This window comes from Polyodon spathula, chromosome 4, assembly GCF_017654505.1.
Source record: "Polyodon spathula isolate WHYD16114869_AA chromosome 4, ASM1765450v1, whole genome shotgun sequence".
NCBI lineage: Eukaryota > Metazoa > Chordata > Actinopteri > Acipenseriformes > Polyodontidae > Polyodon > Polyodon spathula.
Genome location: NC_054537.1, coordinates 48,109,991 through 48,125,335, shown reverse-complemented (window position 1 = coordinate 48,125,335; position 15,345 = coordinate 48,109,991). Strand labels below are relative to the sequence as shown.

At 41.1% G+C, this 15,345-nt stretch overlaps 1 protein-coding gene across 1 annotated transcript in view; it reads left to right on the top strand.

Moving 5' to 3' along the window:
- si:ch73-173p19.2 (V-type proton ATPase 116 kDa subunit a1) overlaps window positions 1–15,345 on the top strand; it is a 210,398-nt gene that overhangs the window by 134,956 nt on the left and 60,097 nt on the right. The window contains exon 5 of the mRNA XM_041246723.1: window positions 4,175–4,296. Coding sequence (XP_041102657.1) covers window positions 4,175–4,296 — 122 coding nt within the window. The remainder of the gene's footprint in view (window positions 1–4,174; window positions 4,297–15,345) is intronic.

The window sequence follows — 15,345 nt, the reverse complement described above, 5'->3', positions numbered from 1 at the left end:
CCTACTTTACTTTCGGACCAACCCCGAACACAGTAGTACGTTCCCTTTAGTATGTAATGTCCCGCCTCTGTAGTCAGTGGAACACCAATCCCCAACCGACACGTGTCCTTATCCTTCACTTGACTCCAGTGGCTGGAATTTACATACTCGTACTTCCGCCCCTCACCAAGGTGCCGCCCCTCAAAAGATGACTTTTGCCATGGTCACGAGATCTTGGTAAGGGAAGTCCCGAGTTGGTTTGATGCCACCTACTGTCGGGAGGCTGAATCACAGACCGAAACCCCTTTGACTCATCACACCTCGCTATAAAAAAGGTATTGCTGCTCTAGAAAGAGTGCAAAGAAGAGCGACCAGAATTATTCCAGGTTTAAAAGGCATGTCCTATGCAGACATGCTAAAAGAATTGAATCTGTTCAGTCTTGAACAAAGAAGACTACACGGCGACCTAACTCAAGTATTCAAAATTCTAAAAGGTATTGACGATGTCGACCCAAGGGACTTTTTTGACCTGAAAAAAAGAAACAAGGACCAGGGGTCACAAATGGAGATTAGACAAAGGGGCATTCAGAACAGAAAATAGGAGGCACTTTTTTACACAGAGAATTGTGAGGGTCTGGAATCAACTCCCCAGTAATGTTGTTGAAGCTGACACCCTGGGATCCTTCAAGAAGCTGCTTGATGAGATTCTGGGATCAATAAGCTACTAACAACCAAACGAGCAAGATGGGCCGAATGGCCTCCTCTCATTTGTAGACTTTCTTATGTTCTAAAGACAGCTGCATGGCTTTTAGGTATGAGTACATCTCCAGTCCATCTATTGTTAATCAAAGCCCACTGTAGCTCTTCAAACAGGCTATTAAGATGTGTCTGTGCTGACACTGAACTACCTCACAAGGTGGTTTGGAGCTGTCATTAAATATGTCGGCTCTGTGCTGGTATAGGCAATTCACACAGCTCAAAATGCCACTTCGATGCCAGCTTTCTGGGGTGACGTCCTCGGTCCCGCCTACCGAGGGATAAAAATAGTCAGCCCACGGAAGCCATTTCTCTTTTTGCCTCTCAAGATGGTAAGGTAAGTGTCACAGAGACGGCCGAAGTGGGCGGCGTCAGAGCCAGGAAAAGTAATGAAATACACAAAACACAGGACGGATGAAATGAAGTGATGAAGACGCCTGTTGGCGCCGGTTTAATACAAAATAAAAGGTTTACACAAACACGAAAAACACAGGACACGGCACTCTACGCCAAAATAAATAGACAAACGAAAACAGACTAAACTTAACAAAACGGTGCACGCACAGACACTGACAAACACGGTGAGCGGATACTTTCTCCTCTTATCATTACTACTACTACTGCTTATTTCCTCCGTCTCCAATCCCGTTCTCCGCTCACCGAACACCCAACCACAGTATGTGACAACGTGCATCTATATATACTATTGTGCTGGGATTCAATTACCAATTAATTATTCACTTGAATCCCAGCACGTGAATTAATAAAGTGCAATTCCCCGTGCTCACATATTACTACATTTTACTTGCACGTGAAGTGCTGTGCAATCCTCGTGCCTAAATACACATATACATTTTTAAACACTCGTGTTACACAGACCCGTTTATATCCCGTGTACCAATGTCTATACACCAACATTTAAACACACCACACGCAACACATAACAGATAATATACACAGGGGCGGGCACTTTGTTACAGTAAGACATCTGTGTTTACAACTGAGCATATTTTGAATGAGCTTTTCTGAGTCGTCTGCAGTTCCCCTGCATTCGTGCTGAAAGCTGGATTCACGTGGTATTCAGTGTACACAGTACTCTGTGCAAACAATACCTGGTGTGCTCGGTGCACTCGGTAAGTATGGTACTTCTTTGCCTTAGTGCGCATAGCTCCACAGTGCACACAGTGCTCGCAGTGCGTGTTGCACATGGTGCTCGGTGCATGCAGTATTCGGTGCACACGATGCTCGGTGTATGCCGTACTCGTTGCACACGGTGCTCAGTGCATGCAGTTCTCGATGCATGCTGTGCACATGGTACCCGTTGCAGTACACCCTGAGCATGCGGCGCCTGGTGCAAGCGGTGCTCAGTGCACATAGTGCTTGGTCGAAGATGACCCATTGCCCCCAGCAGTTCTCCCTCTGCAGCTGCTGAGGTCCACTTGGCATTGACGCCCTAGCCCACGAGTGGGCCAAAGCACTTTTGTATGCTTTCCTGCTGGTACCACTGCTCCCTGCCTTCCTCCAGATCAGGAGAGACAAAGCAACAGTTCTTTTGGTGGCCCCAGATGGCCCAGGAGATTCTGTTTTTCAAACCTCTGCCAGCTGCTGCAAGCCAGCCCTGGGAGATCCCGCTGTGCATGGATCTCCTCAGCCAGGCGCAAGGCACCCTCTGGCACCCAGAACTGGGCACACTCCAACTGTGGGTTTGGCCACTGAACAGGACAGTCTGTCCGCCTTAGGGTTGTCAGATGCAGTTGTCAGTTCACTGCAGAATGCTAGGGTCTCCTCCACTGGAGCGTTGCATGCCTGTAAGTGGAAGTATTTTCAAAATTGGTGCATGACCAGAGGTCAAAACTTTCCCAATAGCAACTATTTTGCAGTTTCTGCAAGATCTGTTATAGGCGGGTCAATCTACCTCTACGTTGAAAGTGTAACTAGCAGCCATATGTGCATGCCACGTTCCCATTGACTCAGTCTCCTGGGTGCTCATATATTAGTGACCCGTTTTTTGAAGGGTGCTCAGCGGTTATACCTTCTAAGGAGGATCGTTCTCCCTGAATGGAGCCTTTATATTGTACGGAGGCTCTCACGAAGGCCCCATTTGAGCCCATACACTCCAAGCAGTCGAAGTATCTGTCTATGATGACAGCCTTCCTCTTGGCTATCACCTCCACAAAGCGGGTCAGTGAGCTACAGGCGCTGGCAGTACACAGCTCCTCCATGTGTATTTTGGACGTACAAACTCTGCTTTCCTATCTAAGGTGATCACAGCATTCTACATGAACCAGTCTGTGGAAATGGAGTCTTTCCATCCACCTCAGTTTCTTTGGAAGAGGATAGGAGATTGAACTTCCTCTTCTCTGTGTGGGCACTGAGGTGTCACGGTATGCAGACCCTAGGACAGCCCCTCTCGATGCAGCGACTGTTGCACTGGATTATTGACATCGACTGCATATGATAGTGCCAGCTTGCCCCCACCTGGGAGGGTAGCCATGCATTCTACCAGAGGGTTGGCTCATCTTGGGCCCTTTTCAGAGGGGCCTCGCTGTCCGATATCTGTATTGCGGCTAGTTGGGTGATGCCACATACTTTCTCTAGGTTCTATCACCTCTATGTGATAGATCCTTCCTTGCCTTCAGTAGGCATGAGGGTCCTTGAGGTTGCACACTCACACTGCTAACCTTGGGTTATGCAATTCTGATGCATCCCTCTATGCTGCGGTTCTGACTCCCTCGTGAATACTCTGGTATACTTTTGCATAAGTATGTAGTTGGTGATCTTCGAATTGAAAGGGAACGTAGGTTACTTACCGTAACCCTGATTCCCTGAAAGAGAAGACGACCAACAAACCTTGTGGGGTCGCATCGGTTATCCTCATGGTTCAATGCAAAAAGAGAAATGGCTTCCGTGGGCTGACTATTTTGATCCCTCGGTAGGCATGACTGAGGACGTCACCCCAGGAAGGGGCCTATGGACAGCTCTGACATAAAGAGGTCAGTATTACCTACCAATAGGCAGGCATATCCCATAAGTATGTTGTTGGTTGTCTTCTCTTTCAGGGAACCAGGGTTACGGTAAGTAACCTAACGTTTTTCACTTGTGCAAAGATGACTATATTCAATAAAATGTATACTACAAATACTAAAACAAGAGCATCCATTTTATAAATATATAACTGTATTATTGAGTGAAATGGTTAATAAGGGAAATTGAGCCTTAAACTGTGACAGTCATCTCTCTAACTTTAAACAGCTGTAAGTGTGCTTCCTTTCTCACCTATTTCTAACATATAGCAGTTGAATGAATGAATGTCTTTACATGAAATCATTTAAGCAATGAGACTGTTATACCTAAATGTCAGACTTACTGACATACATTTAAATGTGGAGTGTTCAGTGTGTGTACGGTTGTGTGATTCTTTTTTTTTTTTCTCAAAAAGGCAGAATCTCAGCTTTCCAGTTCTGAGCTCCCATCTCAGGATTCAGAGTCCATGGCTGCATCACTACGACGGACTAGCAGAAGGACGAGCAGTGTCAGTGCCGGAGGGTCCCTTAAACTGGGGTAATATTGTCTTTTTACAGTTGTGTAGTGTGCAAGGTATATTTGTATTTAGACTAGTTTAAGCTTTAATCATATATTACCTTATTTGAATTCAAAATCATGTAGGACCCACTTCTATTAAAATAATCTGTACACCATTTCTAGTTAATACAAAGAAATAGTTTTATTGGAAAGATGCAACAACTAAAGTAAAACAGAAAGAAAGAATTAACTAAACTACAGTGGCTTGCGAAAGTATTGACCCCCCTTGGCATTTTTCCTATTTTGTTGCCTTACAGCCTGGAATTAAAATGGATTTATTGGGGGTTTGTATCATTTGATTTACACAACATGCCTACCACTTTGAAGATGCAAAATATTTTTTATTGTGAAACAAACAAGAAATAAGACAAAAAAACAGAAAACTTGAGCATGCATAAGTATTCACCTCCCCAAAGTCAATACTTTGTAGAGCCACATTTTTCAGCAATTACAGCTGCAAGTCTCTTGGAGTATGTATCTATAAGCTTGGCACATCTAGCCACTGGGATTTTTGTCCATTCTTCAAGGCAAAACTGCTCCAGCTCCTTCAAGTTGGATGGGTTCCGCTAGTGTACAGCAATCTTTAAGTCATGCCACAGATTCTCAATTGAATTGAGGTCTGGGCTTTGACTAGGCCATTCCAAGACATTTAAATGTTTCCCCTTAAACCACTTGAGTGTTGCTTTAGCAGTATGCTTAGGGTCATTGTCCTGCTGGAAGGTGAACCTCCGTCCCAGTCTCAAATCTCTGGAAGACTGAAACAGGTTTCCCTCTAGAATTTCCCTGTATTTAGCGCCATCCATCATTCCTTCAATTCTGACCAGTTTCCCAGTCCCTGACGATGAAAAACATACCCACAGCATGATGTTGCCACCACCATGCTTCACTGTGGGGATGGTGTTCTCGGGGTGAGAGAGGTGTTGGGTTTGTGCCAGACATAGTGTTTTCCTTGATGGCCAAAAAGCTCAATTTTAGTCTCATCTGACCAAAGTACCTTCTTTCATATGTTTGGGGAGTCTCCCACATGCCTTTTGGCGAACACCAAACGTGTCTGCTTATTTTTTTCTTTAAGCAATGGCTTTTTTCTGGCCACTCTTCCATAAAGCCCAGCTCTGTGGAGTGTACGGCTTAAAGTGGTCCTATGGACAGATACTCCAATCTCCGCTGTGGAGCTTTGCAGCTCCTTCAGGGTTATCTTTGGTCTCTTTGTTGCCTCTCTGATTAATGCCCTCCTTGCCTGGTCCATGAGTTTTGGTGGGCGGCCCTCTCTTGCCAGGTTTGTTGTGGTGCCATATTCTTTCCATTTTTTAATAATGGCTTTGATGGTGCTCCGTGGGATGTTCAAAGTTTCGGATATTTTTTTATAACCCAACCCTGATCTGTACTTCTCCATAACTTTGTCCCTGACCTGTTTGGAGAGCTCCTTGGTCTTTATGGTGCCGCTTGCTTGGTGGTGCCCCTTGGTTAGTGGTGTTGCAGACTTTGGGGCCTTTCAGAACAGGTGTGTATATACTGAGATCATGTGACAGATCATGTGACACTTAGATTGCACACAGGTGGGCTTTATTTAACTAATTATGTGACTTCTGAAGGTAATTGGATGCACCAGATCTTATTTAGAGGCTTAATAGCAAAGGGGGTGAATACATATGCACGCACCTCTTTTCCGTTATTTATTTTTTAGAATTTTTTGAAACAAATTATTTTTTTTTCATTTCACTTCACCAATTTGGACTATTTTGTGTATGTCCATTACATGAAATCCAAATAAAAATCCATTTTAATTCCAGGTTGTAAGGCAACAAAATAGGAAAAATGCCAAGGGGGGTCAATTCTTTCGCAAGCCACTGTAAACAGTACAGAAAAGAAAATATAAACAATGACACCCCACTCCAGATAGTTGATTAGCGATCCAAAGCAATCTATGGGCAACTCTTTAAAGGTTACAACCACTTTCCTAACAGATATTTAAGACGAAGGTTACGCTTAACAGGGGTAAGTAACACAAATATTTACTTTCGTTAATATTTGACAGTCAAAGCATCGTTAAATCAGTCACATATATATGTTTTGGTTCAATTCTCAAAATCTTTTTGCGTCCAGAAAACATAACAAGAATGATCTGTTATCAAGACACCTTAATTTGGAAAATTCCGCAGAATGATAACACCGTGTAACAATTTTTTTATTTTTTTTCCTGGGTAGTAAGTGTTATTTCCTAATTGCTTATGCCTCAAAAGTATAGAAAATTGCTATTATTCCCAACAAACTTTGCTTTTGTGACCAGGACAGTGATATTTCAAAATATCACTATTTCCAATGGGAAAACAGGCAAATGTAAATACAGTATAATCGTAAATCTCGAAAAACTACTCACTTCTAAATCTTTTGTAGTCATTTTTGTATTACTTTAGTATAAATACGTGTTAATTTGGATTCATATGTTGTTTTCTGACTTTATGTGAACGAAAAGACACACATTTGCCCGTTAGTGTGCCTTGTAAAACCCACATCAATTTGTACAACTCACATATAACAAAAAATTACTATAGTGTTCATTAACTCAAAGCACAAACTGAAAGCAATAATACTTTTCTTACATGCTACCTCAAACAAAATGTTAATTTTATTTTAAGGTCAGCTTATTCTCGAATTCATAAGAGGACAAAAAAAAAAAACACTACATGTTGAATATTTAACAGGTTCTTTGCTGCCTCCTCCAGCTGATCCATGTGTTCAACAAAACAAACACTCAAAGGCTTTCCTGTTGGCAGAGAAAGTCCAGACTCTGGGCTCTGTCTTCTTTGCTGTTGTGTCTCCTTAGCAGGGGACTAAATAAATGTATTTTACAAGAACAAAAGTAATTAACTATTTAGGTATTTCACTGAAACAGCAAATCCTCCACAAAATGTGCACTCTTTGTTTGAGTATATCTGTGATATTCCACAGCAGATCCCGGCACTGCTAGCTAATACAAGACTGAACCGATTTCAATCTCTTTCGACTTCAAATCCAGCTCTTTCTCCAGTGATCAATCGGGGCTAAGTTAGAGATTGGATTACAAGTAGATTTTAGACGTCTTACACTACGGACTCCCACACCAAGGCAAACACTAGAGTAGTCATCTCGTACCAGGATAGTCATGCTGTCTTTTTCTACTCCTCTCTTCACCCCAGTGATTGGATAGTTTGTTTATTTGGGGCTGTGCCCAAGTCCACGTGGAGTGTTTTCCCACTAGCTGTTCTCTTTCCGAGATGGCCCAGTGTTCTCAATTGGTCTATTGTTTTTCCCAATGTCGGCTATATTTATGAGGTGGTATTTATTTTTGTCAGAGGTGTCAAAACATCTGTCTGGATTGTACCCTCATGCAAAATACCTCTGGCACCAAAGGATTTATTCAGAAATGGTGAAGATAAACCCCTTGTCCTGTATCTAGTTTATTCTTTGTAAGTGGGGGAGTTTGTGACAAGAAACCAAGCAGACACAAAGAATGGCTTTGGACCCCTCTTCCCTGTATATTCCATTTCTGTTAATTTCATAAACAAAATGATATTATGAGCATCACCTAGATTTTATTTTTAAAAAAACTAAAAACTATATGAACATAATTTAGATATTTTATTCAACACCATGTAATCAAAGAACCTACAAAATTATATTGCAGAAATCTACCGAAAGTCATAACAGTAGTACAGTATTTTGTTAGATTTTGAAATGTCAAATTTTTCCATTTTTGTTAGTTTTTGGTTAAGTATATGGAAAACTACAGAGTGGTAAGTAATTCAATATGTTAATATAACATTATTCAGAAGACTGCATTGGACTTTATGAAGCAAAATTAATGAATTCTATAGGGTGATGCAAAACCTTTGGCCATAGCTGTATATGTATTAGATCCTACTGTAACTGAATGAATTAATCAAAATGCTCAACAAATAGAGCCAAACTCTTTTGACAGTTTAGTGTAAGAAATATAATATATATGAACTTTCTAATTGTATGTTTGCTGTATTTGTGTATGTACTTTTAACCTGCTATCTAAGTCTGTGTAAACAAGCTACCATTCATTTCAATAAAAAGTCATAGACAGGGCATTTGAGGTTAGCAATACAGAAACTATGCATGGTTACCTCAGGGCTACAATATTTTGTGATGGCCTAGGCCAGTGGTTTTCAAACCTTTTAAGCCCTGTACGCCTTTCCAAATAATCTAGTCTACCACGTACCCCCATCGGAGATAGGGTCATAATATACCTATGAAAACAAGAAAATATATGGGGCCCAATACAGACCATTCAAATACACAATTGGATCCATAGCTAGGCACAAGTTTTCAAATTAATGAATTGATAATGACACTGTTTTTGAATATGGACAGCACTGTATAACATACTATGTAGGTTTCATTAAAGGCCAGCTGATCCGACATAGCTGTATGTTTTTGAAGTAAAATAAAAAACATCAATCAAGCATTTTTATATTCACAATACACAGAAATGCGTTATGTTATTCATTCTACTCACCCATTTGAACATCATGATTAAGCCCAGTTTGTAAGGTTTTGAGTGTCGCCGGAATGGATTTTTTTTGTTATGACATTTTTTTTGTAAGAATAATAATTAATTCTAAATACGCTCCTAAAATGTTAATTGTAGCCTACTATGATTTCTCAATAAATGAACAGTCTCTGTACAATTAGCAAAAATGACATTCAGCAAACTGGACAGCTGCATAAAAACGGGCAGAAATTACAGTTAACAAAACTGTTTGTCCCGCCTCAGCTAACTTATGATTGGACTACTGCTGAGAAATAAATCTTTAATTGGTTGAACGTATCACTGGTCTGGCTTTAGGAAAATATTATCATGCCTTTCTCAGCAAGAGTGCCCTGATGGTGATTGGCTTTCCGAACTACAGCTGCCCACCCCTGTACCCGTAATACGCAGTAACCTATGGAATTGTCAAATAAAGCAATGGACCACAAGATGGGTGTATGATGTATTTATACAATTAATTTACAGATATGTGACAACACACAGCAAAGGTAATAGGTAGGACCCAGTTCTCCCCTTCATCCTTCTCTCAACCTTCATTTCCACTCTTTGATTGTACACGCTGGATGCCGATATGCCTGTGGAGCAGTGAAAAACACATATAACTGTATATGGAAACACACTACCGCTGTCCATCATATCAATAGAATACTTAGTGATAAAACACACAACTGATCTGCCCATCTAGTGTGTGTGGATGTGGGTCGGGGGGGGGGGGGGGGGGGGGGGGGGTTGTGGTTCTGTACTATTGTACGTTCAACAACATCGCATTTGATGCGAATATCATCAATATTGTAACATAACAAGGACAAGCAGTTGATCAGAAAACTGTTGAAGCGTATTGAGCACAGCTTAATATTCATCCCCCATCCCATAATGCATACTTAATGGACTCCATCAGTGTCTGACTGTGGTGTGCCAAACTCTCATTGCCAATTACAATGACATCTATTTAAACACTAAGCAATTGAGCTGCACTTGGTACCAAGGTCTCCATGTGGCACTGCTTCTGCCTCGGTCGGGGCATTGGGTCGAGGTCATGAGGCTGGCGCATGATATCCCTTTTGCGGGGCACCTCGGAGCTGACAAGACAAGGGAGCAGATATTGGCTCAGTTCTATTGGATAGGTCTTCATACTGATGTGTCGAAATATGTAGCCAGCCTGCCAACGAGTAGCGCCAGGTCAAGTCCGCCCCACTCCTTTGGTTCTACTGCCGATAATTTCCACTCCTTTTGAAAGCATTGCAATAGACATAGTAGGCCCTTTCCTACCATCTGACTCTGGGTGTACGCATATACAGTGTCTATAGAAAGTCTACGCCCTCTTGAACTTTTTTCACATTTTGTTGTGTCAGTGCCTCAGAGTTTCATGCATTTAAATGAGGATTTTTTTCCACTTATCAACACACCATACTCCACATTGTTAAGGGGAAAAAAGTTTTTATTGAAAAAATATATATATTAAAAAAATACAAAACAACAATTACAGCTGTAAGTCTGTTGGGATAGGTCTCTACCAACTTTGCACAACTAGATTTGGCAATATTTGACCATTCTTCTTTATAAAACTGTTCAAGCTTTGTCAAGTTCCTTGGGGAGCATTGATGGACAGCAATCTTCGAGTCATGCCACAAATTTTCGATTGGATTTAGGTCGGGGCACTGACTGGGCCACTCAAGGACATTTGGCTTTTTGTTCCTTAGCCAATCCAGTGTAGCTTTGGCTGTGTGCTTTCGGTCATTGTCATGCTGAAAGGTGAACTTCCATCCCAGTTTCTTGCATAGAGCAGCGGGTTTTCCTCAAGGACTTCTTTGTACTTTGCTCCATTCATTTTCCCTTCTAGCCCCAGTCCCTGCCGATAAGAAACATCCCCATAACATAATGCTGCCACCACCATGCTTCACAGTTGGGATGATGTTCTCTGGGTGATGCGCTGTGTTGGGTTTGTTGTCACATGCACACTTTGAACAGTCTTGGCCATAAAAGCCTGTAGCTCTTACAAAGTTGCCATTGGCCTTTTGGTAGCCTCTCTGTTAAGTCTCTTTCTTGCTCGGTCATCCAGTTTGGAGGCACCGCCTGATCGAGGCAGGGTCTTGGTGGTGCCATACACCTTCCACTTCTTAATAATCGTCTCGACCATGCTCCAAGGGATATTCAAGGCCTTTGATATTTTTTTATACCCATACCCTGATCTGTGCTTTTCAACAACTTTGTCCCAGGGTCCTTTTGAAAATACCTTGGTGCTCATGGTTGAGTATTTGCTTTGAAATGCACTACCTAGCAGAGGGAACCTACAGGAACTGTTTAGTTTATCCTGAAATCATGTGAATCACTACAATTTAACATAGTTGGAGGCCACTTAACTTGCTGTGTGATTTTGAAGGCGATTTTTTACATCTGAGCTAATTTAGGATTGCTATTACAAGGGAGGTGGACACTTATCCAACCAAGCTATTTCAGTTTTTATTTTTAATTCATTTTCTACAAATGTCTTCAATATTTTTCACTTGGAAGTTATGGGGTAGGATGTGTAGATAAATGAAAAAAACAAAAAAAAATGTTTTAATGCATTTTAATTCCAGGCTATAAGGCAACAAAAGGTAAAAAATTTGAAAGGGGGTGTAGACTTTCTATAGGCACTGTATATAATTTTTTTTCCATACATTAAGGACACCTGTTCCTGTTGATACAGTGGCCATGCCACTTTATAACACTTGCAGTTGGTGACACAATGGCTGTGTCAGTATATAAACACCTCTACTAGTTGACACAGGTGCTGTGTCAGTCTATAAACTCGTGTACTAATTGACACAGGTGCTATGTAAGTATATAAAAGCCTGTACTAATTGACACAGAGTCTGTTTAAGCACATAAGCACACTTTCTTCACTGTGTTAACCATTCTAAATGTGCTTCTCTTATAAACATTATGGTTCACTTGAATGCACTGCGAAGTCAGCTTATCCCAGGAAAGAAAAAGAAAGCAGAAAACACACTGATAAAAACTATTTATTTTATGTACATTCATAATCATGACAGAGTAAAATCAAAACTCACTGATGCTACAGATTTTTTTGCGTGTGTGTGAGTGTGTTTTTTCTTTTTCATAAAAAAACATGAATTACGAATAATATTTAAATTTAATGTGTAAATAATACGCGTCACAGTTGTGCCGGACAGTTGAATTTGCATGTTATTAGTCTCGATATTAGAAATGTGCAGCATGAACAGTATTTCAAATGCGCTATATGCATGCATATATATATATATATATATATATATATATATATATATATATATATATATATATATATATATATATTATATATAGTGCCAAGTGCCTTGCAAAAGTATTCAGACCCCTGATCAATTTTCTCATATTATTGAATTACAAATGGTACATTGAAATTTCGTTCTGTTAGATATTTTATTTTAAAACACTTAAACTCAAAATCAATTATTGTAAGGTGACATTGGTTTTATGTTGGGAAATATTTTTAAGAAAAATAAAAAACTGAAATATCTTGCTTGCATAAGTATTCAACCCCCACACATTAATATTTGGTAGAGCCACCTTTCGCTGCAATAACAGCTTTAAGTCTTTTGGGGTAAGTATGTACCAGCTTTGCACACAGTGTCGGAGTGATTTTGGCCCATTCTTCTTGGCAGATTTGCTCCAGGTTGTTCAGGTTGGTTGGACGACGCTTGTGGACCGCAATTTTCAAATAGTGCCACAGATTCTCAATGGGATTGAGATCAGGACTTTGACTGGGCCACTGTAGGACATTCACCTTTTTGTTCTTGAGCCACTCCAATGTTGCTTTGGCCTTGTGCTTGGGATCATTGTCCTGCTGAAAGGTAAATTTCCTCCCAAGCTTCAGTTTTTTAGCAGACTGAAGCAGATTCTCTTGCAGTATTTTCCTGTATTTTGCTCCATCCATTCTTCCTTCAATTGTAACAAGATGCCCAGTCCCTGCTGATGAGAAGCATCCCCACAGCATGATGCTGCCACCACCATACTTCACTGTAGGGATGGTGTGTCTTGAGGCATGGGCAGTGTTAGGTTTGCGCCACACATAGCACTTTGAGTTTTGGCCAAAAAGCTCTATCTTGGTCTCATCTGACCACAAAACCTTTTCCCACATCGCAGCTGGGTCACTCTCATGCTTTCTGGCAAACTCCAGACGTGCTTTCAGATGGTACTTTTTGAGTAACAGCTTCTTTCTTGCCACCCTCCCATACAGGCCAGTGTTATGCAGAGCTCTTGATATGGTTGACTGGTGCACCATTACTCCACTCCCAGCCACTGAACTCTGTAGCTCCTTCAAAGTGATTGTTGGCCTCTCTGTGGCTTCTCTCACAAGTCTCCTTCTTGTTTGAGCGTTGAGTTTTGAGGGACGGCCTTTTCTTACCAGTGCCTGGGTGGTGTGATGCAGCTTCCACTTCCTGATTATTGATCCAACTTTGCTCACTGGGATAGCCAAACACTTGGATATTATTTTGTACCCTTTCCCTAATCTATGCATTTGTATTACTTTATCTCTAACTTCTGTAGAATGCTCTTTGGTCTTCATTTTCCTTCAGATTCACAGCCTTACCAATGATCCTTCAACAATGGGGTTTTTATCCAGAAAATGTGACAGCAACTTTAATGGTTCACAGGTGGAGGCCAATGGTAAGGTAACTGTGTCCTCGTTAGGGCAATTTCTTTCATCGGTGCAAACTGGGAGCTTCCACAGCACAGGGGTTGAATACTTATGCAAGTAAGATATTTCAGTTTTTTATTTTTCTTAAAAATATTTCCCAACAGGGACCTGCAACAAATGTGTAGTAAGAGCTCCAAAGGAACTAGGTGTTTGTTTATTTTTGTTTATTTTGGTTATGAAAAGTGCTCGTCAGTGCTATTCTTTCAAATCATGTGTGTCTGGTCGTGGTTTAGTAGGGAAAAGAACCCGAGCGAGCCTGTGTTGCGAGTCGGCTTTTCATATATATATATATATATATATATATATATATATATTATATATATATATATATATATATATATATATATACACAGTACAGTGCAAAAGTTTTAGGCAGGTGTGAAAAAATGCTGTAAAGTAAGAATGCTTTCAAAATAGACATGTTAATAGTTTATATTTAACAATTAACAAAATGCAAAGTGAGTGAACAGAAGAAAAAGCCACATCAAACCAATATTTGATGTGACCACGCTTTGCCTTCAAAACAGCATCAATTCTTCTAGGTACACTTGGATTTAAGCAGCCTCAGTTGCTTCTCTCTCTTGATGTAATCCCAGACAGACTCGATGATGTTGAGGTCAGGGCTCTGTGAGGGCCATACCATCACTTCCAGGACTCCTTGTTCTTCTTTACCCTGGAGATAGTTCTTAATGAGTTTTGCTGTATGTTTGGGGTCGTTGTCATGCTGCAGAATAAATTTGGGGCCAATCAGATGCCTCCCTGATGGTATTGCATGATGGATAAGTATCTGCCTGTACTTCTCAGCATTGAGGAGACCATTAATTCTGACCAAATCCCCAACTCCATTTGCAGAAATGCAACCCCAAACTTGCAAGGAACTTCCACCATGCTTCACTGTTGCCTGCAGACACTCATTCATGTACCACTCTCCAGCCCTTCGGCGAACAAACTGCCTTCTGCTACAGCCAAATATTTCAAATTGTGACTCATCAGTCCAGAGCTCCTGCTGCCATTTTTCTGCACCCCAGTTCCTGTGTTTTCATGCATAGTTGAGTCGCTTGGCCTTGTTTCCATGTCGGAGGTATGGCTTTTTGGCCTCAAGTCTTCCATGAAGGCCACCTCTGACCAGACTTCTCCGGACAGTAGATGGATGTACCAGGGTCCCACTGTTTTCTGCCAATTGTGAGCTGATGGCACTGCTGGACATCTTCAAGAGAAGAAGATTGCAAAGGGAAGTAAGCATGATGTGTCTTTCATCTGCTGCACTTTCCTTGGCCGACCATTGCATCTACGCTCCTCAGCGTTGCCCGTTTCTTTGTGCTTCTTCAAAAGAGCTTGGACAGAACATCTGGAAACCCCTGTCTGCCTTGACATTTCTGCCTGGGAGAGACTTTGCTGATGCAGTATAACTACCTTGTGTCTTGTTGCTGTGCTCAGTCTTGCCATGGTGTATGACTTTTGACAGTAAACTGTCTTCAGCAACCTCACCTTGTTAGCTAAGTTTGGCTGTTCCTCACCCAGTTTTATTCCTCCTACACAGCCGTTTCTGTTTCAGTTAATGATTGTGTTTCAACCTACTTATTGAATTGATGATCATTAGCACCTGTTTGGTATAATTGTTTAATCATACACCTGACTAGATGCCTACAAAATCCTTGACTTTGTGAAAGTGTATCTAGAAGAACTGATGCTGTTTTGAAGGCAAAGGGTGGTCACACCAAATATGGATTTGATTTAGATTTTTCTTCTGTTCACTCACTTTGCATTTAGT